The sequence below is a fragment of the Pseudophryne corroboree genome, chromosome 1, assembly GCF_028390025.1.
Source record: "Pseudophryne corroboree isolate aPseCor3 chromosome 1, aPseCor3.hap2, whole genome shotgun sequence".
Classification (NCBI taxonomy): Eukaryota; Metazoa; Chordata; class Amphibia; order Anura; family Myobatrachidae; genus Pseudophryne; species Pseudophryne corroboree.
The window spans coordinates 811,160,523-811,187,678 of NC_086444.1; the positions used below are offsets into that span (position 1 = coordinate 811,160,523).

At 44.5% G+C, this 27,156-nt stretch overlaps 1 protein-coding gene across 3 annotated transcripts in view; it reads left to right on the top strand.

Annotated features, from left to right (window-relative positions):
- The window catches only part of TBCK (TBC1 domain containing kinase), a 733,906-nt gene that overhangs the window by 25,492 nt on the left and 681,258 nt on the right, over nt 1–27,156 (top strand). For all 3 annotated transcript variants that reach the window (XM_063919248.1, XM_063919252.1, XM_063919243.1), the window contains exon 3: nt 14,543–14,615. In XM_063919248.1, the coding sequence (XP_063775318.1) occupies nt 14,543–14,615 (73 nt within the window). The remainder of the gene's footprint in view (nt 1–14,542; nt 14,616–27,156) is intronic.

A 27,156-nucleotide genomic window follows, 5' to 3' on the forward strand; every position in this document is an offset into this window, starting at 1 on the left:
TTTAGGGTTAGGCTGCGGGAGGGGAGGTTAGGGTCAGGCACTAGGGGGAGGATTATAGTTAGGCTGCAGGAGGGGAGAGTAAGGTGGGTAGGGTTAGCCTACTTGCCCAAATGTGTTGGGATTCTTCCCGTCGGGATGCCGCTGTCGGAATTCTGACCATTGACATGCTGACAGTCGGGATCCCATACCCAACCCTATAGATTGTAAGCGTCTTACCTCTATGTCTGTCTGTTTTTACCCAGTTTTGTTGTATTACTGTTGTTCAAATTCTAAAGCACAACGGATTATGCTGCGCTATATAAGAAACTGTTAATAAATAATAATAATATGATTCAACTTTAGGAATCCTGAAATTGCAGTAGTAATAACATATCAAACATGCTTAGTCTACATATCCTCTGGTATTTGAGATGCATGTTTAATACTAGTTAAAATGCACGTTTCTAATATCATTTTACAAGCTTATAGAGATCATTTTATGATTTTTAAATTCATTGAATCATGGCAAACAAATGGAAATGGAGTATATTGTTAAACACATTGCAGATAAAAGTGCAATTGGGTATGGCTCTATTAGAACAGTTGTTTCTAATGACAGTTTCGTTTCAGTTAAAAATGCATGTATAAAGCCTTGGCATTGGTGGGTTATGTAGCCTTATGCAGTAATGAAGTACAGTCATTTCTCCTAGTTTACATTGTCCTCTATAACCAATATAAAAATTGCACTGCCTGGGTCACACAAAATGCACTTTCAAATGTTATTTCAAACAAATAATTGAATATGTAGAAAGTGTTCTCTAACCGAGATAAACTGCACTGTTCTTTGTATCAGACCTAATATCCTGTTAGACGTAAGGCATACAAATGTAAGTTATAGAAACTGCTATTACTTTGTACACATAAACATGTGCTGAGAATTCTCAGTGATTACTGAGGCTTGTGGGAACTGTTAAAATGTAATGTGTCTGGGCTGTTACATAGCCATGCTAGGCTACAGAGGGAACACATTGGCCAGTGATGTGAGCGCCTTCTCTCTGGGAGTCAAATCCGGTGGAATACCTCTAGTAAAAAGTTTAATTGGAGCATATATTTTCCAGATCCCAGTAACACTGTGTAACAAGACTATTTTGAGTTTTTGCATGAAGGTTCCTTGCGTAGCTAATCCAGGTTGTGTGAAAGACCTATATTGCTTACAACACGTCATTTAATCGAAAGAGCTGCACTTTTAGAATACGGAACTCTGTGCATAAGCACCAGCGGTGTCTACAATGGGACTATGGTGTCTACATGTATGACAAGTGCAAACAAATGACATGAAGTGTTCTTAAGATGAAAAAACATTTCTTGCTTCCCTTTGCATGCCCATCATTGTGAGAGAGCTCCAGGATTCTGTTCCGTCAAGTTCCATTATTATTATTATGGTTTGTGGAACATGACTATATGAACATTCTGAATTAAAGACATACATTGGCAAAAGACAGGACTGCCCTTGTAGAGCCAGAATCAACTGAGGAGGAGTATAATAGGATACATAACTCGAGATTAATCTTTATGACCAGGCTAGTTATTGAGTAATAGTAAATAAAGAGGTAGCCACATACAAAAGCAAAATCTATTTTTAAATTCCACATATGTTTATAGACTTCACATGTCTTCAAGTGGGCAAAATGGACATGAAGACAGACTAGCTACTTTTGTAACCATGAGTCATTTGTCCTTCTGAGGTCTACTCCTTTCCTTGACTTAGAAGTTGAGTGTGTCAGGAATATGCCCAAAGTGTTTATCCTGGAAGAAGTGGACTAGTGGAGTTTAGCTGTAAGAATTGGCTATTTCCAGTCATTATTAAACCTGTTTTTCTTTCTTTGAGCTGCCATAAATATATATTTTGGCTCAAATTAACAATACCACCCCTCTATGGCTGGTACCATACGTGTTTTCCATGATTCCTGGCTCCACAAGAACGTCCACCATTGCACGCTGTTGGACTAATTTTTAGTAGCACTGAAAAGTAGCTGCAGTTGCAGGCAGCCATGGAAGCTAGATTTAGTACCTTATGCTACAGATGCGTCCTCATATAATTTAACCTCAATACACCACGCAGTGGGCGATGCCTGTGAGAGAGTTGACACGCAATTCCTTCTTTTTTGCCAAAATTGCATCTTAGTCGCAATGCGATGAGACTAGAATGCACCAGGAGACACTGCTGATTAATGATATGTGCAATTTTAGATCTGTGTGCGACTGAGCCTGTATACAGTATGAAGCACAATGGAACTTGGCATGGTAAAAAGATGCGGCTGCTACATTGTAGCACTTTGCATACAGATTCAGAGACTCATATGCAAGTGTAATTTATCAAATTAACACGCTCTCCTGGTGCATCCTAGTCACATTCTGTTGTGACTAAGACGCAGCTATGTAAAAGGAAAAAAAGACGTCCGACACTAGTCTCACTAGACCTGTCTCACTGGACCTGTCTCACTAGACCTGTCTCACTGGACCTGTCTCACTAGACCTGTCTCACTAGACCTGTCTCACTGGACCTGTCTCACTAGACCTGTCTCACTGGACCTGTCTCACTAGACCTGTCTCACTAGACCTGTCTCACTAGACCTGTCTCACTAGACCTGTCTCACTAGACCTGTCTCACTAGACCTGTCTCACTGGACCTGTCTCACTAGACCTGTCTCACTAGACCTGTCTCACTGGACCTGTCTCACTAGACCTGTCTCACTGGACCTGTCTCACTAGACCTGTCTCACTAGACCTGTCTCACTAGACCTGTCTCACTAGACCTGTCTCACTAGACCTGTCTCACTAGACCTGTCTCACTGGACCTGTCTCACTAGACCTGTCTCACTAGACCTGTCTCACTAGACCTGTCTCACTGGACCTGTCTCACTAGACCTGTCTCACTAGACCTGTCTCACTGGACCTGTCTCACTAGACCTGTCTCACTGGACCTGTCTCACTGGACCTGGCTGAGAGGGGCTACTTAGAGCGACTGCAGCAAAGATGTATGAGGACACATCTGTACTGTGAGTTTCCATTCAAATAATGCAAGGCTTTGTGCGTGTGCAAACGCTCACCCACAGAAAGCCATGCCACCCCAAACTGCCATGCAAGGCATTCATTGTATGCTGGCTGCCACAGCTGTTATCATTAGTATTTGCACATGCACCAGCCCCGTGCTACTGTATGGTTCACATTCCCATGGAGCTTTAGAAAACAACCCTTTACGCTACCATGACACTCGCACAAGTCAGGGCAGGTTTACGTAGAGAATCCGCTAATCTCTACGTCAGGGCGTTACTAGTTAGATTTCAGTATAGGGTATTGTCTTGCTCATAGAGGCATAGAGGTATTTTCTGCATACATGGGAAACATGTTTCCTGACATCTGTTCAAATTATATATTTTCGAGAGCTTAAAATGTTGATTTATTTTCCATTATGAATTGTTTGTCATGTGCCACTCTCACTACACTGTAAGCATATGTCCCTCACCCAGGTGCTTGTTATTAGCTGTTGCATTATGGTTACATTGGCAGCAGAGCCCTATTGTTGGTAGCATGTGACCGCAGGGCACTATCAGATCTGCCCTCATATAACCGCTGGTTCCATCCATCTTTTTGTATCTTAAACAGATGTGAATTGAACATGCATATAGAGTTGTACACAATGGAAGCCAGCAGATGTGCATGAAAGGCCGGTCACTTACAGTCATGTCTTACATTTTATTGAACTCTGATTAGTTGATTGTATCATCATTTACTACTTGTGCTTAATATTTATTTTCGTGGGGGGGGGGGGGGGGGGGGATGGTAGCATAAAGTACAATAGCCTCTGTAGAGATACAGTCATGACCTAGATATGTGACGAGCATCACTGTCAATAGTAATATCCTGCACATTATGTGCAAAATAGTTTTCTAGAGGAGGCAGTTTGAATCGGTTTGCAAAATAAACTAAAGCTGACTAACCCTTTTGGCCAAAAATAACCGCAATTCCATTATAACCGTTTGTTGGATACACGCTGTGTAGAGTGTATCTAACACTTCTCTTGCAGGGTTTCCACATGTTTGTCCCCAAACCCCACACCACATACTAAATATGATTGCATTGAAATTTAATAGCATGGATATGTAACTTATTTCCACCAAGCAGATCAAACCAGGTGTCAATGGATATGTAATGCAGCCAGGCGCATGCAGAAAACCATGTACAGATGTAGCCATGCTCATCTTACTGCAATGTGGCATGCTGCATTACGGCATGCCAGGCTGTGACTATTCGTAGCCGGCGATCACTCCATTAATTCCTTTATTAGAAGTTGCCCTTAGCAATTTATCAGATTCTAGCTGTACATAATTTCATAGACTGTGCTAGATAAGTGGTAGAAGATGATTGGTGCTGATGGCAACATCTGCACTTTATCTCTCTGTTTGCTACATCTTCCATTTAATCTGTAAGTCTTCAGTAAAACATAGCTCATTTTAGTGCTAGAAAATGGGAGGAGATGACCATTATAAGTCTCTAGGGGAGATGTACCAAGTTTTGGAGAGAAATGAAGTGGAGAAGTTGCTCTCAGCACCAGTCAGTTTTTATCTGTCATTTATCTAGCACAGTCTATTAAATGATGATTGGTTGCTATGGGCAACTTCTTAATGGGAGCGATTCCGTAACGGTGCCAGCCGGCAGCAACTGAACTGTGCTGCCATATGGGTGTGCATACTGCCGGTGCCGTCATTTCTGCTCACAGTCCCATGAGCTGCAAACAGAAACGTGCGAAAAGTGTTCTGTTTGGGCACCTGCAGAGGCGCAGGCAGGACTCTAGCACTTAGCCATTTTGTGCGGCTAAACCCGCAATTTCTGGGCATGGTAATACAATGGCCACCCAAACAGTTGCATACCACCCTGTCTAAAGTGATGGGGGAAATGCAATTATGGGTACCTATTAAACCATTGAACCTCGATCCTTAGGACACACTGCTGGTTTTAGTGATATCTAGGCTTCAGCACAGGTGGTTAAATCAAAATAACTGAGGTACTAATTAATTCATCTGTGCTCAAGCATGGATATCAATAAAACCTAGCCTGTTAGTGTGCCGTGAAGACCAAGGCTGGGAATGCCTAGGTTACGTGACGTTTTCTGTGAATATTTGTAGGCTCTTGTGTGACCCCTTTTAGCTGTATTTTTAGTACCACAGGCACCTTGATTTAACCATCTGTGCTGCGCCATGGATTTCTATAAAACCTGGACTGTTAGGGGTCCTTGAGGATTGAGTTTGTGAACCACTGGTATAGATGATACTAGCTCACCAAGACATGGCAGGATGCAGAGCTGAGCAGAACATGTCTTTACTGTGCGAATACTAATGGCGTGTACACACGGTGCGATGCACTGTGCAGACTGACATTGACTATTTGACATGGCCAGAGTCCGGCCCCGCCATGTAGTCAATGTTGGGCTGCCTGCACAGTCTATTTTTCCTTGCGATGCCGATCCCGCGGGACCGCGCATCTGCGTTGTAAGGACTATACAAACGATGTGATATGCACTATATTTTCTTACGATTTTGAATATATAGTCAAAATCTAAAGACAAATCGCACTGTGTGTACACACCTTATCACCAAACTGTCTTACAAAATGTCCATCATTAACTTCCAGTAATATCATTCCACCAGCTGCTTAACTTTATAAACATCTACAAATAGTTTCTACCCCGTTGTGTGTCACCTCTGTAACTGAATGCATAACAGCCATTAATGAGAAAAGTAGCTAGCTATGTGACTTACCTAATTTTCTCTTACGTCCTAGAGGATGCTGGGGTCCACATTAGTACCATGGGGTATAGACGAGTCCATCAGGAGCCATTGGCACTTTAAGAGTTTGAGAGTGTGGGCTGGCTCCTCCCTCTATGCCCCTCCTACCAGACTCCGTTTAGAAAATGTGCCCGGAGGAGCCGGTCACAGCTAGGGGAGCTCTCCTGAGCTTTTCTGGTAAAAGTTAATTTTAGAGTTAATTTTTTTACAGGAGGCTGTTGGCAACAGCCTGCCTGCAGCGTGGGACTAAGGGGGGGAGCAGTGACTGGACACTGAGCTCCAGAGGGGTCGGATCGTTCCCCGCCACAGGGTACCGCTCGCCCCAGCAGCATGCCGCCAACCCCTTACAGAAGCTGAAGAGTGGTGAGTGAGACACCGACCCCCCTAGCAAGCGGGGGGCCGGTGTGAAGATGGCGGCAACGGGGAGGGAGCGCAGTACTAACTGCGCTCCTGGGAAGGTTCAGAGGCACATAGTGCGGCGCTGTGAAGGGCGCCCTGGGCCAGCGCTTACCCCCACACTGGTCAGCAAGTCTGGGTACGCGGATCTCAGCCAGCAAGTTTCTACTCAGGCCAGTATAATCTATGAAGAGCGGGAAGACAGCGCCATTAAGGGGGCGGAGCGTCTCCTCAGAGCTGACCCAGCAGCGTTCCTGCGCTATTTTCCTGCCTGCACAGCGCTGGATGGAAGAACAGGCCCCTCCACAGCAGCTCCAACTGTCAGGACACGGTACCAGGGGTTTGTAGAAGGGAGGGGAGGCTGTAATAAGACTGTGTCTCCTATTAAGGGACACAGTCTGCGCTGACAAGGGGTCTCCCTTTGTTGAAAGCGCTGTGTGTGGGTTGGCTCCGATCTCTGTGTCTCTCTTGCCATTCTTGGGGAAGGGGGAACTCTGTCTGCCCCCACCTGTGTGTGTGTGTGTGTGTGTGTGTGTGTGTGTGTGTGTGTGTGTGTGTGTGTGTGTGGTGGTCTCCTTTAGCTATGTCCAGGGACACTGTGTCATATGCTGCAGAGGATTTATCCTCCCAGGATGATCCCATTCCATGTAATCAGGATAGCACTGGTTTAGCACAGATACCAGCAAGGGAACCAGAGTGGTTTTCCTCTATCAAATCTTGGATTTCTCAGATTTCTGACAGGGTTGCAAGTAAAGAATCTGCAACCCAGGTATTACAGAGCTCTATGGCAGTATGGCCGGTTTCTGGTACCTCAGGACGCCGCGCTATATACCCCCACAAACGTGCGCTTGTGCATGTCACACAAGACGACACGGATACCGATTCTGACACTACAGATGGTGATAGGGATGTGTTACGGGGGTCCGCATCTCTTGCAAAGGGGGTGCAATTGTTGATAGAGGCTATCAGGGATGTGTTGAATATTAATGATACCACACCTGAGCAGGTTGAGGAAGCTTTTTTTCACTGAAAATAAAAAAGCCCCGCTAACCTTCCCTGCGTCAAAGGAATTGAATGCTATATTTGAAAAGCATGGGAAAACCCTGAGGAAAAATTCCAGGTCCCTAAAAGGGTCCAGGTGGCATTTCCGTTCCCTGAGGAGGATAGGAAAAAATGGGAAAACCCGCAGATTGTTGACGCCTCTGTGTCCAGACTCTCAAAGAAGGTGGTTTTACCTGTTCCAGGAACTACCGCCTTAAAGGAGCCGGCTGATAGGAAAATTAATAACACGCTTAAATCAATGTATACTGCTTCAGGGGCCATATTACGTCCCACTATTGCTACTGCATGGATTGCAAAGGCAATAGTAAAGTGGTCGGCTACCTTACTTGAGGATTTGGATACTATGGATAGGGATGACGTTGCTTTATATTTACGCGACATACATGATTCTGCAGGTTTTATGGTAAAATCCATGAAAGACCTGGGTTCCATGGCTGCGGGAATTTCTTCCATGTCTGTTTCAGCTCGTCGGGGACTGTGGCTGCGCCAGTGGTCGGCCGACGCGGAATCCAGAAGGAGTGTGGAGTCCCTACCCTGTACAGGTCACGCTCTCTTTGGGGAACTCTAGATGCGTGGATATCCACCGCTACAGCGGGTAAGTCTCCATTTCTTCCCTCAGCAGCACCTGCTCCGAAGAAATCTTTCTCTTCTTCTGCACCGCAGTCCTTTCGGCCTAACAAGCCCAGAAAGGCCAGAACATCCAATACCTTCTTTAGGGGAGGTTGGGTTAAGTCCAAGAAACCTGCCGCTGCAGGTTCCCAGGAACAAAAGCCTGCTTCAGCTATGCCAAAGTCCTCCGCATGACGGTGGACTGCACGCCCCGGTGGTGGGGCCAGTGGGATCGAGACTCAGACACTTCAGTCATGTCTGGGTATCGTCCAGCCTGGATCCCTGGGTAATAGATATTGTGTCTCAGGTATACAGGCTGGAATTTCAAAGTCTCCCTCCTCATCGCTTTTTCAAGTCAGGCTTACCAACACTGTTGGAGGACAGCACAGTATTACAAGACGCTGTCCAGAAGCTTGCTGACCAAAGGTTACTGTTTGAACCTTTTCCTGGTACCGAAACCGGATGGTTCGGTCAGGCCCATTCTGAACCTGAAATCATTGAACCCCTTTCTAAAGGAGTTCAAGTTCAAGATGGAGTCTCTCAGGGCAGTGATATCAGGTCTGGAAGAGGGAGAATTCCTGGTATTACTGGATATCAGGAATGCTTACCTCCACATCCCGATCTGGCTGCCGCATCAGGCTTATCTCCGCTTCAAAACAGAACTCCAAAAATCACAATTCAGGCGCTGTATGTTTTTAAATTGTATAAATTCAATTCGTTTTTATACTATGAGCTGCAAAAAAACAGTCCAGCTGTGTCTGTGTGCACACAGCTATTTTAATTAGTGATGATGAAGAGCAACAGATCTCCACCTCAGAAATTAAAGCAAACCAAAGAACCAAAAAATGACTGGTTTGTGCTAAAATACTAAATGGTGCATATATGAATGAAAACTCCTGTATGATATATAACCATCTGATTTATTTATTCAATAGAAAATATATATATAAAAAGATTGGGTAACGTTCTGCTTTTACTATATAGAATTCATGTGTACAAGTCATCAAATACTTTTCCTAATTGCTAGAACAATGGAAAACACCTGATATATATTACCACATGTAGTATGAATACTTATGAACACTCTAGATCACAGGTTCTCAAACTCGGTCCTCAGGACCCCACACGGTGCATGTTTTGCAGGTCTCCTCACAGAATCACAAGTGAAATAATTAGCTCCACCTGTGGACCTTTTAAAATGTGTCTGTGAGTAATTAATACACCTGTGCACTTACTGGGTTACCTGCAAAACATGCATGTGTGGGGTCCTGAGGACCGAGTTTGAGAACCCCTGTTCTAGATAGTATCCAATCTTAAGTAAACATCTTTCATAAAAAAGTGCAATTTAATTTTAAAATGTTATCCATATAGATATTGTAGAAACAACTGTGTTTAAAGATGCTGTCCCAAATTGTGGTTACCACTCGTATGCTGTATGCACAGAGCTTTTTGTTCCATGATATATATGTTTCTTAAAATGGTATGAAAACTTTTGCACGTAGAAACAACTGTGTTTAAAATTGCTGTCCCAAATTGTGGTTACCACTCATGCTGTATGCACACAGCTTATTGTTCCATAATATATATGTTTCTTAATGGTATGAAAACTTTTGCACACTTGTATGCTTTCAGTTTTAAGGTGCAGTCTCTTGTATATACAAGCAGTGGCACTATGTATGGTGTCCGACGTTATGTGCAAACAATCCTGAGAGCACTTGTCCCGTAATGTGATTGCTGCTTATGTGCCGTGTATGGCAGCTTACCACTGCAGCCCAACTGGCTGTTTTGCGGTATCTTGCGCTGCACTCAGCGGTGTGTGGTGCTGTCTCTCACCCGTCTATGTCCGCTCAACAGAGCACGGGAAGCTGGAGCCGCTTGTATGCGGACAGCTGTGCAGATCTGACTCTCCCCGTCAGCTGGTTGGCCGCGTCCTCGTTGCAGAAGACCCAGCCGGCGGTTTCTGATTTAAGGAGTCACGTTTGGCCGTCCTTGGTTCCCAGCTTATGGACCAGATCACCATCAGTTGTAGGAATTTGTAGAATGATCAGCAAATTTTCCCTCTAACTAGTTTCACACCTAGGTGCTTCCTATTTTACAATAGTTTTCATTCATATATGCAACATTTAGTATTTTATCTCCGCTTCGCATTGCTGGACTGTCATTTACAGTTCCAGGCCCTGCCATTCGGTCTCTCCACAGCACCGAGGGTGTTTACCAAGGTGATGCCGGAAATTATGATTCTCCTCTGCAAGTAAGGGGTGATCATCATTCCATATCTGGACGATCTGCTGTTAAAGGCATTGTCCAAGGAGAAGCTACTGCAGTCCATTGTTCTCACAACACGACTGCTCCAGAGTCACGGTTGGATTCTGAACTTTCCAAAGTCACATTTGGAACCAACCCAGAGGTTGTCATTTCTGGGAATGATCCTGGATACGGAAGTGCAGTGGGTGTTTCTTCCGCAGGAAAAGGCGTTGGTGATACAAGCTATGGTCCGGGATGTCCTGAAGCCGCCCCGGGTGTTGGTTCATCAATGCATTCGAAAGGTTAGCGCACTGATTGGTGATTATAAGGGTAAATAGAATAGGTGTTGATAGTCTGGGTGAGATTTGTAAATACCATACATGTGTGTGTGAATAATGATCAATCTGAGAGGATAAGTACCATATGCTTTATTCGTGTGTGCGATGTCCAAGGCAGTATATAAGCTGTCCTTATATCAGCAACCTCTTAATAGTATTAGTAGTTCCTTAAAGTTGTTTGTACACCACTGTCAGGTGTGTCCTGCAGACTACCCTTTACCAGTATACCTTCCTATTGGTATACACGATAGACCCCAGCTCAGGTGAATGTCAGGTGTACCCTGCGGGTCACCTTTACCATAGGAGTGGTGAGTGCCTATGTTCCCTCTGAGGCAGGGTGTCAGATGGTACTTGGCAGTGTATGATCAGTGCGGCGTCCCGCCTGTCATCAAACCTCTGTGTGTAGCGCTGAGGTGTGGGGTAGTGGGCTGTGTATCCTTACACTTACCGCCGGGGGCAGGTGTTGTGCCTGCCGCCGGTGAGCCGCGTCTCTGCTTTCCCCACCTCAGGCTGTCCGTCCTCGGTGTCCTCTGTCTCCTTCGCTACGTGCGCTGCCCAGCGGCCGCCGGTCTCCTCCGTCTCCTCCTTGTTTGTGTCCCGTCCTTCTGTTTCTGGGTTCGCGCGTCACGTTCAGTGTCACGTGATCGCTCTGTTTGTGCACAGTTGAAAGTGCCGTATTCCCTTCTCCGGCCGGAGAGGGGAATCTGTGAATCTATGAGTGAGTGTGGTATCAATGAATCCCAACGCGTTTCAGCACGGATGCCTTTGGTAGCCCACTACCCCACACCTCAGCGCTACACACAGAGGTTTGATGACAGGCGGGACGCCGCACTGATCATACACTGCCAAGTACCATCTGACACCCTGCCTCAGAGGGAACATAGGCACTCACCACTCCTATGGTAAAGGTGACCCGCAGGGTACACCTGACATTCACCTGAGCTGGGGTCTATCGTGTATACCAATAGGAAGGTATACTGGTAAAGGGTAGTCTGCAGGACACACCTGACAGTGGTGTACAAACAACTTTAAGGAACTACTAATACTATTAAGAGGTTGCTGATATAAGGACAGCTTATATACTGCCTTGGACATTGCACACACGAATAAAGCATATGGTACTTATCCTCTCAGATTGATCATTATTCACACACATATGTATGGTATTTACAAATCTCACCCAGACTATCAACACCTATTCTATTTACCCTTATAATCACCAATCAGTGCGCTAACCTTTCCAATCATCATTCCACTAAAGGAGGTAGGACGCCTTCAGGTTCAGCAGCACTTTCTGGTACCCCTTCCCTGTGAGCGCAGCTTCCATCCCTTTCTAAATTCATCAATGCATTCGCCTGTTGGGAAAGATGGTGGCCTCTTACGAGGCTCTCCAGTAACAGGGGAGGTTCCACGCTCTGACCTTCCAACTGGATCTCCTGGACAAGTGGTCGGGATCTCACCTCCACATGCACCAGAGAATTCGTCTGTCGCCAAGGGCAAGGATTTCACTCCTCTGGTGGCTCCAATTGCCTCACCTTCTGGAGGGCCGCAGGTTCGGGATTCGGAAATGGGTCCTTGTAACCACGGATGCGAGCCTCCGGGGCTGGGGAGCAGTCACTCAAGGAGTAACCTTCCAAGGACGGTGGTCAAGCCTGGAAGCCGGCCTGCCCATCAACATCCTGGAACTAAGAGCCGTCTACAACGGTCTTCTTCTTGCGGCCCCTCTTCTGAGAAATCGGGCCATTCGAGTGCAGTCGGACAACGTAACAGTGGCTTACATAAACCGACAAGGCGGAACGAAGAGCAGAGCGGCAATGTCAGAGGTGACAAGAATACTCCTCTGGACAGAAAGACATGCGTTAGCGCTGTCAGCCATCTTCATTCCAGGAGTAGACAACTGGGAAGCAGACTTCCTCAGCAGACACTATCTCTATCTGGGAGAGTGTGGCCTCCATCCGGAGATGTTCAGGAAATAACAGATCTTTGGGGACTACCCCAAATAGACATGATGGCCTCTCGTCTCAACAAGAAGCTTCGGCATTATTGTTCCAGGTCGAGGGAACCACAGGCAGTGGCAGTGGACACCCTGGTGTCTCCGTGGGTGTTAGTCAGTGTACATGTTTCCACCACTCCCACTCATCCCAAGAATCCTAAAGCTCATAAGGAGAACAGGAGTTCAAGCGATCCTTATTGCCCCAGACTGGCCAAGAAGGGCTTGGTACATGGACCTTCTGAATCTACTGCGAGAAGATCCGAGTCCTCTTCCTCTTCGGGAGGACCTGCTGCAGCAGGGGCCGTTCACCTATCAAGACTTACCACGGCTACGTTTGACGGCATGGAAGTTGCGCACCTGATACTTGCTCGGAAGGGCATTCCGAAGAAGGTCATTCCTACCCTGATACAGGCTAGGAAAGGGGTAACATCTAAACATTACCATCGTATTTGGAAGAAATATGTCTCTTGGTGTGAATCCAAGAAGTTTCCTATGGTGGAGTTTCAACTCTCATGTTTCCTCCTCTTCCTGCAAGCAGGTGTGGATATGGGCCTGAGGTTAGGATCTGTGAAGGTCCAGATTTCGACCCTATCCATTTTCTTTCAGATACAATTGGCTGCCCTCCCTGAGTTTCAGACCTTTTTGAAGGGAGTTCTGCATATCCAATCTCCCTTTGTACCGCCTACGGCGCCCTGGGACCTTAACGTGGTGTTGCAGTTCCTCCAGTCGGATTGGTTTGAGCCTCTACAGGAGGTAGAGGTCAAATTTCTTACATGGAAGGTGGTCACTTTGTTGGCCTTAGCTTCTGCTAGACGTGTGTCCGAGCTGGGGGCTTTATCCTGTAAAAGCCCTTATTTGATCTTCCACGAAGCTAGAGCTGAGCTCCGGACACGTCAGCAGTTTCTTCCAAAGGTGGTGTCGGCATTTCATATCAACCAACTTATTGTGGTGCTAGTGGCTCCTGACTCGACGATTACATCAAAGTCCTTGGATGTCGTAAGGGCTCTGAAGATATATGTGAAGAGAACTTCTCGTCAGAGAAAGTCGGACTCTCTGTCCTATATGATCCCAAGAAAATTGGGTGTCCTGCTTCTAAGCAGACGATCAGGTTCACTATCCAGCACGCTTATTCTACAGCAGGACTGCCGTGTCCAAAATCTGTTAAGGCCCACTCTACTCGTAAGGTGGGGTCTTCCTGTCTCGGCAGTGCAAATTTGCCGAGCTGCAACTTGGTCTGGGTCGAACACGTTTGCAAAGTTTTGCCTCTGATGGCCTGAAGTTCAGTTATTCGGTTCTGCAGGAGCCTCCGCGCTCTCCCTCCCGTTTTGGTAGCTTTGGTACATCCCCATGGTACTAATGTGGACCCCAGCATCCTCTAGGACTTAAGAGAAAATAGGATTTTGGTACCTACCGGTAAATCCTTTTCTCATAATCCGTAGAGGATGCTGGGCGCCCGCCCAGCGCTTCGTTTTCCTGCAAATGTTATTTGGTTCAGTACCACTTCGTTTTAGTGGAGTACTGCGTTGTTACTTAGTAAGTGATGTTTCAGCTGTTGCTGAGTGGTTCAAGCTAGTTGGCTTGACGTGCCTTGTATGTGTGAGCTGGTATGAATCTCACCGCTATCTGTGTATAATCCTTCTCTCGAAGTATGTTGTCTCCTCGGGCACAGTCTCTAGACTGAGTCTGGTAGGAGGGGCATAGAGGGAGGAGCCAGCCCACACTCTCAAACTCTTAAAGTGCCAATGGCTCCTGGTGGATCCGTCTATACCCCATGGTACTAATGTGGACCCCAGCATCCCCTAGGACTACGAGAAAAGGATTTACCGGTAGGTACCAAAATCCTATTTTTAATCAGCTTCCCTGTCTCCAAGGTGTGATTCATATCGCCCAATATAACATTATACTATGCAATAATTAATCTTGCCATTCTGTTGTCTTTTACCATTTTTGGTTTTTATTTTGTAGTTTGATGAATAGGACCTAATGATTTCCTTCTGCCTGTTTATGTGAATTCTATACACAAATTACAATGAATTTTAATATCAGTTTGATTTATTCTCTGCTTCCCTCCTTAGAGAGACTGGTGGTTGTAGCTGAACACTATGAGAAAAGCCTTGAAGATTTGCTGCAGGGCAGGAAGCATGTGAGGTAATGTCTCCATCTAGTACATCTCTATTTGTGCATATTGACTGACTAACAAAAACAGATGAACAGGCAGCAACTTGCTTTGTTTTATGCACGCAAGCAAGACATATAAAGCAAATATAAACCCTTATTGTATGTAGGGTTTATATTGGCTTTAGGTGTCAGTAAATGTTTAGTAAAACATGGAAAAAGGTTGTACGACACCCATTTGCATTTATTGAGCCGCCATTTTGTTCTCTGCTCGGGGAAGATGAAATGTTATCTAGTGACCGTAATAGATTAGTATTATCAGACAAAGCTCTTTGCTTCAAAATAAATACTGAGACAATATGTTCTTGTAATATGAAAACATTGTCAGAAAGTGAGGAGGTTTATGGAATCATTTATTACCACAGTATAGTGTGCTGAAATCTGCTGTAACCATGCAGGAGCTTCATTTTTTTTATTTATTTTTTTCCTATCATTTTTATTGAGCGTAAGAAAGTAAATAATACAGATACAGGAAGAAGAAAAGGCATATTATCATTTAAATCACAGAAACAGTTACAAAAAACAGTATTGTAGTAATATACTGTAATACAATACAATATCATACATATATAGAAAAGCCAAGCCAAAAAAGAAAACCGAGAATCAAGGTGTCTCGCATATATTTATATTTAAGGTGTGCTATAAAAAATAAATAAATTACATATATAAATCGATTTATAATTGTTACATTTGTGCACATTACATCAGATTATTAATTAATCCTGAAAACATAATAATAGTAAAACATTTTGAATTTAAAAGTGAAATTTTGTATATAGTTAATATTTGACAACATGGCTCCAGTTAAAAGCATTTGTAAGGTTGGGTCCCTCCCCAGAATAGTACAGTAGGTAGTCTTATATATAATTGCTGCTCTTATTTGCTATTACATTCTTGCGTGCCAATAATACTGGTGGTATTTGGTTCTCTGTAATGTTGTTTTGATATGGTAACCCAAAACCACGAATTCGTATTCCTTTGCAGCTCTGAGGGGTGTGCTGAAAATGAGTGATGCTACTAGTGGCAAAGTGCTTTCTCCTTACCGTTCTAGTAGCTATTTGCTCTATCACTTAAATTTTACCCCCTCCCTGATAGTTTGGCTGGGTGGCGATAACCATTTACCATTCAAATGAATGTTTGTTTGGCAACCTTCTGCATATTTTTGCAGGTGGTAGAACCAATTGTACGAGCTCCAGTCTGGTTGTTTATATGTCTCTGGGCTGTTGTTGCTTGAAATGGATTAGTAAGTTAGTCGTGGGGATAGCAGTTTCATAGTTGTTTATAGCTGTAGTTAGGTGTAACGACTTTATATAATGTAGTATAAGAGCATGGTACTTTGATGTCCTGTAGCAGCTCATTCACTTTATTATATAGTACCTTGATGCTGTCCTAAAGTGACACGACAATGGTAGCATTGGCTGAGAAAGTCCGTGTTGCGTGATGTCTCTCTGTTAATAAGCAGACGGCCTGTTTTTAGATTTTATCACACTATGTCACAGCTTTCGAGCATGGGAGAGGTTACCAAGTATTGTACAATTATCGTCTTTCTGCTGAGCTGCCAAATCGATTCACCACACTGAGTTGGCAAAGACATTTTGAGGGGCATGTTATTTCAATTGCAGAGCGTTTATTCTATTCAGGGAACCATAAAGCAAAGACTCATCTGCTTCCGAGATCAGTCCTACCAGCAGCCGCCAAAAGCCTTAAGAGAACAAAAGGCCTTATGCACCTGTAGCCTTCGTCAGTTCAGACCCAGCAGGGAATGTGCTCTTAGATCTGGCTAGAGGCAGCATGTGCAGGCAGAGAGATTACTACGGACAGCTCATCACCACTTGCTCCATTTTCTTTCTTTTCGCTTTGAGTACTTTTGATGGTTAATCTTAAATGTTTTTTGCAATTTTGCTACGGTACATTTCATAGTGCAGGCTGTTAGAGTAAAGCTGGCTACACACTGGGACGATGTGTCCCCAGCTGTTATGTCAGTCTGAAGGGTGAGCACCCGTATATCAGGCATACATACTGAGCGATATGCCCGATATGTTGTTCGGAATCGGCCCAAAACGATTACCTGGCTTTATGTAGGTATTTTACCAGCTACAGTATGCATTCCCAACTCCGGTCCTCAAGGCACACTAACAATCCAGGTTTTTATGATATCCATGCTTGAGCACAGGTGATTTAATTAGTGCCTAAATTATTTTGAGCTAACCATCTGTGCTGAAGCCTGGATATCACTAATACCTGCACTGTTGGTGTGCCTTGAGGACTGAGGTTTGTAATGCCTGAGCTACAGTAATGCATAATTGTGCTGTAAGCCACTCCAATCAATAGGACATTCGTTTTCTTTCAGATTTTTCACAAATCTGAGCAATGCTGATAATAGGTTACTATGAGTTGCATTTTTTTTTATTCATTAATGTTTTTGGATGAGTTTGTAATTGCTTTATGTAATAGAATGAGTGTAGCCTAACTTCCCAGACCACTCCATTAAAAAAAAAAAAAAAAAAGTGTTTCCAGCGAACACACTGGTATGCCGCCATACATCGCTGATTTGCAGCCTTTTACATTTGTCGAGTTTTCGCTCTCTGTGGGTTCCAGAGACTTTAGTGTGGCTGGAAACCCGCAACCTATAACATTCCTCCCTAAATCTCCTAAAAGGCAAACTGTAAAAACGCTGCACATTTTGCACACCATTTGGCTTATTTATCACAACGCATGGAAACGTGTCCATTCCTAATTGTCTTAGAGCTCCACACCATTCTTTGCAGTAGGGGACATGTGTCCGACCAAGGAGAAGATGTTAACACAACATGTAGTCCATTTAGAGCATTCTAACATTAACCACACAACAAAGTATTTTGGCTCCAACAACTCCTGATTTTATATTGATTAATAATTTTTATAAGATCAAAATGTGTAAAAAAAAAAAACCCACATCTATATTTTCTACTGCGGGGTACACTGGCTCCACAAGGATGGACATTGGGGTGTAGAGTAGGATCTTGATCCGAAGCACCAACAGGCTCAAAAGCTTTGACCTTCTTCCCAAGATGCATAGCGCCGCCTCCTCTATCACCCCGCCTCCGTGCACAGGAGCTCAGTTTTGTAGTTGGTGTTTGCAGTGCAAGCATGTGACAGGAAGAGCTGCTCACAGCAGCTCTTGAAAAAGCTTTTTCTGAGGAAAAAAGAAGACTACAAGGGCTGCAGCAGAGGCACAGATTGTGCTGGATGTCAGTAGACATTGCCTGCTGCAGCTCCATCTCTCCCCCAGCGGCGCTGTACACTCCCGTGCCCTGGTTGCCGGTTACCTACAGCAGGAGGCTCCGGTTTTCTTCCAAGTTAGTCACACACGGCTGGGGCTCTCCGGGATCGCGTGGCCGCACTTCGGGAGGAGGTAAGTGGATCCCGCTTGCGGGACCCACACTTTATCGCGATCCAGCGCTGGCGGTGGACACTGTTTCAGTACAGGCGATCCCACTAGATCACCAGGGCATGGGTGAAGGTCAAGTTTTCTCTCTAAACCTTTTTTACAAGTAGCCCGCAGTACCCGGTGGTTTTGCCAGCAGAGGGGATAAGGCTTAGACCTGGAGCCCCTCCCCCAGCCCCAGGTCACCATTTCCCGCAAATGTTCCCGCCCTGGAGCTGCATATCTGTCTCTCCCTCCCTCCCTGGCAGTGTCTGCGGCGCCATTATCCCTCAGCTCACTGTTCCTGGGAATGCTTGGGCAAATCCTCCTATGTAAAGCCGCCTGGTTGTCAGCGCTGTGCCTTTACATGACACTTAAATATTCTACCTGCCTTTTCAGTCAGTGTTAGTTAAGAAAGAGTGCACTTAGTCTGGGTTTCCTAGTACAATTACCCTGTGATATACATCCAGTTCTTACTGTGTAGTGTTATATCTATTGTTATATAGCTGTGTAAGCTAGTCCAGTGCAGAATTATTGTTAGTAATAACCTCTGCATTGTACAGACTGTGACTATTTGTGTGTGCATTTGATAGCTGAGTGGTGTCCATTTCATGTCTTTCACTCAACCTGCTATCCCTATATTCTATAACCTGAGAGGGCTTGGTGCATCAGGTTTTATCTAATATAGGATTTTCACAAAGATATACTGTATTACGTATTTTTCTCTGTGATTTAGTCACCATATCTCTCCTTTATCTCTGCTGGTGCTGACTACACTGCGCAGGGGTTTGGGCTAGAGGTATTGTGCTGCTGACAAATTGTACTGTGTTACCTGATACTGCAAGTTATATCATGTCTGCTTCTGAGGGTAACAGTTCTGGGGCTGAACACACTGCCGGTGTTGCTGAAGCCGCAGATACCTATGAGGAGAATATAGCAACTTTGGCCTCTGGTTCTGGGGGCTCCTTGCCCCCCAGTGGCAACGGGGGCAAATAATGACCCGCCGCGGGCCGCTTTTTCCACGCTTCTGCATACGCTAGTTCATAAACTAACACCCCCTATGGGATCCCCAATGCCGGTGCAACCAATTGTGGTCCCTGCAGCTAACCCGCCGTGGGCGGACGATTTATCTGCTCAAATAAAGAAGTTGAACCAGTCCCTGACTACTAAAAAGTCTGACCGTCGCTCGCCTACGTCCAAGTGGTCCTCTCAGCGACCTCTTGTCTCCTCACAATCCACTGCTGTCACTGACACCTCGTCGGATGAAGACAGCACTTACACTGACCCCACAGGTTCTGACTCAGATACGGCTGATGGGGAGGGTGGTTCACATGTGGATGTTCCTGATCTTTTGGAGGCTATTAAGTTAATTTTACAGATTATGGATGATCCTGAGCCATCCGTCCCTCCTAAGAAACCAGATAGGTTCAAGCGTCAGAAGGTGGTTAAACAAGTTTTACCTCCCTCTGACCACCTAGTGGATATACGTCAGGACTCTTGAAGCTTCCGTCTTAAGGGCTAAAGCGTTTTCTGAGGCGGTCATTCAAACTATGTTGCGGGCCCGGAAACTGGCTTCTGCTCGGATTTACTATAGAGTCTGGCATTCTTACTTTGTTTGGTGCGCATCTAACAATTATGACGCTTCCAAGTTTAGTATAGCCAAGTTGTTGGCCTTTCTTCAGCAGGGCCTGGACTTAGGCCTGCGTCTGGCCTCCCTCAAGGTTCAAATATCTGCCTTGTCGGTGTGGTTTCAGAGAAAGATTGCGACCTTACCTGATGTGCATACCTTCACTCAGGGTGTGTTGCGTATCCAACCTCCTTATGTCCCGCCTGTGGCTCCTTGGGACTTGTCGTGGTTTTGGAGGCGTGACAAGAGTCTCCGTTTGAACCTCTTGTTTCAGCTGATCTTAAGTGGCTTTCCCTTAAGGTGGTGTTTCTGCTGGCTATTACTTCAGCTAGAAGAGTGTCAGATTTGGGTGCCTTGTCTTGTAGTTCCCCATATCTGATATTTCACCGTGACCGGGCGGTTCTTAGGACTCGTCCCGGTTATTTGCCTAAGGTGGTTTCTTCGTTCCACCTTAATCAGGAGATTGTGGTACCGGCCTTTGTCTCTCCTGATCTGTCTCCCGAAGAGCGGTCTTTGGATGTGGTACGGGCTCTCCGTATCTATGTGAAGAGAACTGCTTCTGTTAGGAAATCTGATTCTCTCTTTATTCTGTTTGGGTTTCACAAACGGGGCTGCTCACAAGCAGACTTTGGCCAGATGGATTAGAATGGTGATTACACATGCTTATGTGAAGGCTGGTCTGTCAGCTCCTGCTCACATTGCGTCCCATTCTACTCGGTCTGCTGGACCTTCTTGGGCGGCCCGCCGTGGTGCGACCCTTGAACAGTTGTGCAAGGTGGCTACGTGGTCCTCTGTGAACACGTTCATAAGGTTCTATGCCTTCGATACTGCCGCTTCCCAGGATGCTTCCTTTGGACGCCGGGTTCTTGTGCCTGCAACAGTGCGTCCCCTCCCATAAGGAACTGCTTTAGGACATCCCCTATGTCTTTCCTTGTGGAGCCCAGTGTACCCCGCAGCAGAAAACGAGTTTTATGGTAAGAACTTACTTTTGTTAAAATTCTTTCTGCGAGGTACACTGGGCTCCACAAGGCGCCTACCCTGACGCACTTAGCTTCTTTGGGTTGGTATGGCATTAGCCGCTAACACTTCTCCTGTCGTGAGAGTGTGGTGTATGTGGCTACTAACCGTTGTCGTCTCTTTTCCTGCTACTGCATTGGGCTGGTTAACTAAAAACTGAGCTCCTGTGCAGGGAGGCGGGGTTATAGAGGAGGCGGCTCTATGCATTCTGGGAACAGTCAAAGCTTTTGAGCCTGTTGGTGGCACGGATCAAGATCCTACTCTACACCCCTATGTCTTTCCTTGTGGAGCCCAGTCTACCTCGCAGAAAGAGTTTTAACAAAGGTAAGTTCTTACCATAAAACTCGTTTTTCACTCAAATCTTCTAGTGCACAGGTTCTCAAACTCGGTCCTCAGGACCCCACACAGTGCATGTTTTGCAGGTCTCCTCACAGAATCACAAGTAAGATAATTAGCTCCAACTGCGGACCTTTTAAACTGTGCCAGTGAGTAATTAATACACCTGTGCTCCTGCTGGGTTACCTGCAAAACATGCACTGTGTGGGGTCCTGAGGACCGAGTTTGAGCACCTATATTCTAGTGTGTATGGGCCTGAACGGCAACATTACCATATGACTTCCATCTGCAGCTGTGCCTAAAGTAGTATAAAGAATTTCCTCCATCCAATAGCCCAAACGGCTATTAGCTATTGATCAAGATGCTACATACAGTACATGGGTTAAGTGGAGTAAATAGCAAACCCATCAATATAATATTTAAATCTTGAGGGAAATGCCTAGCCATTTCACTGTATGATCCACCAACATATACAGAAAATATATGTACATACATACTGAGGCGCAGCACTCAAGGCTCAGAGAAAGAAGAATCAAGTGACAACCAAGCTCTACAACGTTTCAATCTTCTTAGAAGATTTTCATCAGGTTACAAACATTAACAAAACCACTTACTTTTTATCGATCCCTTCACCATGTGAGCGCGGTCCGGAACAGGAGTCCCCAGGCGACGGCGCTATACAGTGACGTCATCGTGGACCTGCACGACACACGTCCACCTAACACATTTACAGGCCAACTTGAGATGTAAACAAAGTGATCTACAATGATAGGAGCAATTACTACGAAGCACTGATACCGGAACATGCTAATAAATGTGACAAACACAATACTATGGGGCTAATTCAGACCTGATTGCTGCTTTGGGTTTTCATACAGCAGGCGATCAGGTCTGAACTGCGCATGCGCCGCAGTGCGCATATGCATGCTTGAGATGCTATCGGCATCTCAGCCCAGCAATTGCCTCTGCCTGATTGACAGGCAGAGGCATTCGCTGGGCGGAAGGGGTTGCCTGCAGCGATTGGCCGCGGGTTTGAGGGCCTGGTCCAAGCAACGCAGGCGTGTCTGGACCATGCGGGGGACGGGCTGCGGCGGCTGCGTGACGTCACATTCAGCTGCTGCGACCCGGGATGCGACAAGTAGCTCCCTGCCAGCGCGCAAAAGCTACTTGTCAAGTACATTGACTATATATACATTTATACCATATCTATCCAATGTATAAAAACCTTTCATGGTAATATCACAAATACATAAGACCCTAATAAGATGCTCATACTGTGTCAAAATTAGACTATTACTATTACTAACAGTATGTGCTATGTCGATATGCAAATAATGATACAATTAGAGATTGCTGCCCATTAAATCGAGGCCTAAATAATTATGCTACAGCATTGTCCCCAACGATAATTTATCATTAAGTCCTCTTGGCGCCATCACTCCCAGGCGAATAATCCATTCTGTTTCCTTTTTAATTAATAATGCCTGTCTGTCTCCGCCTCTTTTTAATGGAGGGACATGATCTATTATGCAGTATCTCAAACTGGCTAAACCATGTTGGGCCTCCAAAAAGTGTCTGGCGACAGGTTGATCACTTTCACCGCTCTCCAAAACCAATTTGATTGACGAGCGGTGCGCCGCCATACGTTACTTACATTTTCGTTGAGTCTTCCCGACATATGATAGTCTGCAAGGGCAGATAATTTGATACACAACAAAGCTGCTGTTACATATCAGATGATCTCTGATTGTATATTTCTTCCCTATGTGGGGCTGACAAAATGTATCACCAACGATAAGGTATTTACAAGTTGTGCAAGGACATCCGGTGCACCCTTTCTTTGCCTGTGAAAAAACACCAATAGTCTTTGATCTAGATATAGATATATAATTTTTCACTAATATATCTTTGAGATTTTTTTGATCTTGTGTAACATGACAACAGCTCTGTCTCTGTTAGAGGCAATTCTTTGTTTGATTTTACCACCTTTCAAAGTTTCTTTGATATACAGTTAATATCTGGAGAACGCACATTAAAATTGTTAATCCAAGGCATTTTATTCAAATTCTTAGTTTTGTCTGTTTTTTCCAGTAGATGTCTCCTATCCAATTTCAACACTTTCTCTTTTGTAGATAGGAGATTTTCATGATCATATCCACGAGAGATAAACGTATCAATCAGCAAATCCAGTTTTTGAATCTCGGCCTCCCTGTTGCTATTAATCCTCCAAACTCTGTATTTACGAATATGGTAAACCTAATTTCAGGCTTTTAGGATGCCAGCTATTGTAATGGAGTAGCGTGTTTCTGTCCGTAGTTTTAGAGAATACGGTGGTACCTAGGTTACCATTTTGCTAAGTTATAAGAACATCCAGAAAGCTAAACTGTATTGACTCATGATATGAGTAAGCTTCACTGGAGATCCGGAAAAATTATGTGTGTCAATAATTTCAATTAGTTCATCCTTGGTACCTGTCCATATCATCATCAGGTCATCGATGAATTGAATGCAGAATATGTTTTTTGACGCTGTGTCTTGATTCTTAAAGAAAATCTGTTCCTCAATCTTAAACATATATAAATTGGCATATCCTGGGGTTACCGATGAGCCCATGGCACACCTGCTCACCTATACATAGTACTTATTATCAAATAGAAAATAATTCATATTCAATATAAGCTTCAATAATTTACACACCACGTTGCTCTGATCAACGGTAAGGCTGCTATAAGTACTAAAGATGTTCCCTTACAGCAGTAATCATTTCAATATGGAGAGTTATTGTATACAGACTAGTAACGTCCATATAGGCGAGCCATGCCCCCTGTGGGATTTGCTGAACGGTTTCCAATTTTTTAAGTAACAGTGTCGTGTCAAATAAAATACTTTTTTGACATTGTACAATAGGTTGAAGGATTGAGTCCAGAAATACAACTGTGGCTGAAATAAGGAATCTTTGGCAGACACTATCGGATGACCGGGGTAGGGGGGGGGGGGGGGGGGGGGATTTATCCCCTTATGCACCTTTGGCAGAGTATAGAGCAATGGGGTCTTAGGAAACTCTTGCAATAATATTGAGAACATTTCATTATTTATGAGATCAACCTCAAGTGCCTCCAGTAGTACTTCTTTAAGTTCCCCCTTATAACTCATAGTGGGGTCACTGTCCAAAAATCTATAGACATTATCTTCATATAATTGTCTCATAATTTCTTGTCTATGATCTTCGCGGTCCTGCAAGACCACACCTTCTCCCTTGTCCGCTGCACGAATAATCAAATTAGGATTCTGAGAGAGGTTTCTCAATGCTGCTCTCTCGAGTTTATTCAAGCTGAGTTGCACTGGTGGAGCTTGTTTTACACTTTCAGCTGCTACTTCATCTTCCAACATTCTAGAAAATATTTTGATTGTTACACTAATAGATAGTGGTTCAAATGTTGAAGGTCTCTTTAAAACTTGTAATTTTTGGACTTTTCGCTCTTACATTTAATAAGATCATGTTTATAAGTTGTGAGTTGGCTTCCAATTTTGTTAACCCAATCTGCCTGTAAATTACACAGATGCATACTCTCAAAGGTGGAGATCTTTTCCTTCAGGACTACCAGTTATTTTTAGTTTGTTTGATTATTAATAAAATCAAGTCGAAAGAACACTTATTCAAGATGGATATCCATCTCTTACAAAAAAACAGGTCATTGCGTCCTATGGTTGGACAATTTCGCACCCTTAGGCCTCTTGGAATTTTTTTTATTCCTGAAATAGTTGCTTACTCCTGATAGAGTCAATTATCTACCTTTTAACATAAGCTATTTACGAATACCGTGAAGCCGTAATGGCCGCTAAACCACGTGCACGTGCTACGCACTTCATACGCTATTTGCGTACAAAGACCTCGCACGTGGTACGCAAGTTACGTACACGCTGCGCTGGATGTACAGAATACACACAGCGAGCATACACACAGTCAATAACCTTTTAAACCTTAAACACAGAATATGCTTATACTGTAAACCTCAGTACTGAGATACTGCAATGATGTAACACTGGTTAACCCTGATAATATGAAAGCTGTTTGAGCGATTAAGACGCTCAGAAACCCTTTATAATGACTGGTGAAACGCACACTGCTTGCTAAGGTTCCAACACCTTTATAGATGATATTTCATACGTAAAAGGGGAAAACAGTTACAGCTCATACACTACAGACCTAACATTAATACCTAAAACAGAATAACTAAACAGAAATATAAACAATAGCGAACGATCGCAAATACACATAAACAGAAAGAGAATAAATGGCAAACACTTAAAGGATAACAAAAAGAGAACAATTGCATACACACAGAGTAACGAAATGGCCACAGAGAAACTTACACACGTGGGAATGACTCGCAGGCGCTATCTGGAAACCAGCCCTCAGCTTTTCACCATGAAAACCTTTGTAGAGAGAAGTGAGTGCTGGTCTAGCTATGGTGGTCTTTATATACACATCCTACAGTACAATACAATGGTCCCTACAATCTCATTGTTTATTGGACACAGGAATGTGTCTCTGCATTATAACAAAAGGTCATAGGTGGGTTTAAACAGATGGGCTGTGTCCTTCTCCAACTGCCCAGGTGGGATGTATCCTCTGGATTCCCCCCTGCATGTGTAATGAATTGCAAATACAGTGAATGTCTATAAACTACTTTTAAACATAACTATACGCAGCAGCGAACAATCTCTTCCTAACCAACACTGAAATGTTACTATTAAAATACTCTTCAGTTAGATACTAAACACCACCATTCAACCTTTGTCTGACCCTTCATATCATGCAAAGAGGAATCCCCATGTCCACAAACCATTTAAACTAAACATTTTTACTGTCATTGCTAAGGGAAATATTATCTACAAAACACACTATGGGGTAAATTTACTAAGATTCGTATTTTCCCGTTTCAGGTCAAAGTTCAATCACGAATGACATCGAAAGTGTAAAACTGCAACTTTTTGAATTGATTACGACTAATTTACTAAGCTGTCGTATTCGGGTTTTTCTTTTGTTCCGATGTCGATGTCATTCGTGGTTTTTTTTCTATTTTTACGGCAGTGATTAGCAAAACACTGCCGACTTTTTTACAATGAATCTCGGCCGGATCTGTGTGATCCGTGCTGAGGTTCATTTTTTTTGTTTTTTTTAAATTAAACACTGTCAAATATTTTAAAAAAAATTGCGTGGGGTCCCCCCTCCTAAGCATAACCAGCCTCGGGCTCTTTGAGCTGATCCTGGTTGCAGAAATATGGTGAAAAAATTGACAGGGGTTCCCCCATATTTAAGCAACCAGCATCGGGCTCTGCGCCTGGTCCTGGTTCCAAAAATACGGGGGACAAAAAGAGTAGGGGTCCCCCGTATTTTTAAAACCAGCACCGGGCTACACTAGCTGGACAGATAATGCCACAGCCGGGGGTCACTTTTATACAGTGCCCTGCGGCCGTGGCATCAAAAATCCAACTAGTCACCCCTGGCCGGGGTACCCTGGGGGAGTGGGGACCCCTTCAATCAAGGGGTCCCCCCCCCCAGCCACCCAAGGGCCAGGGGTGAAGCCCGAGGCTGTCCCCCCCCATCCAATGGGCTGCGGATGGGGGGGCTGATAGCCTTTGTTGTAAAAGAAAAGATATTGTTTTTAGTAGCAGTACTACAAGTCCCAGCAAGCCTCCCCCGCATGCTGGTACTTGGAGAACCACAAGTACCAGCATGCAGCGGAAAAACGGGCCCGCTGGTACCTGTAGTACTACTACTAAAAAAATACCCAAAAAAACACAAGACACACACACCGTGAAAGTATAATTTTATTACATACATACACACATACATACATACTTACCTTATGTTCCCACGCAGGTCGGTCCTCTTCTCCAGTAGAATCCAAGGGGTACCTGTTGAAGAAATTATACTCACGAGATCCAGGGGTCCAGGGTCCTCGGGGAATCCAGGTGTAATCCACGTACTTGAAAAAAATAACAAAACGGACACCCGAGCCACGCACTAAAAGGGGACCCATGTTTGCACATGGATCCCCTTTTCCCGACTGCCAGAAACCCACTCTGACTGATGTCTAAGTGGGTTTCTTCAGCCAATCAGG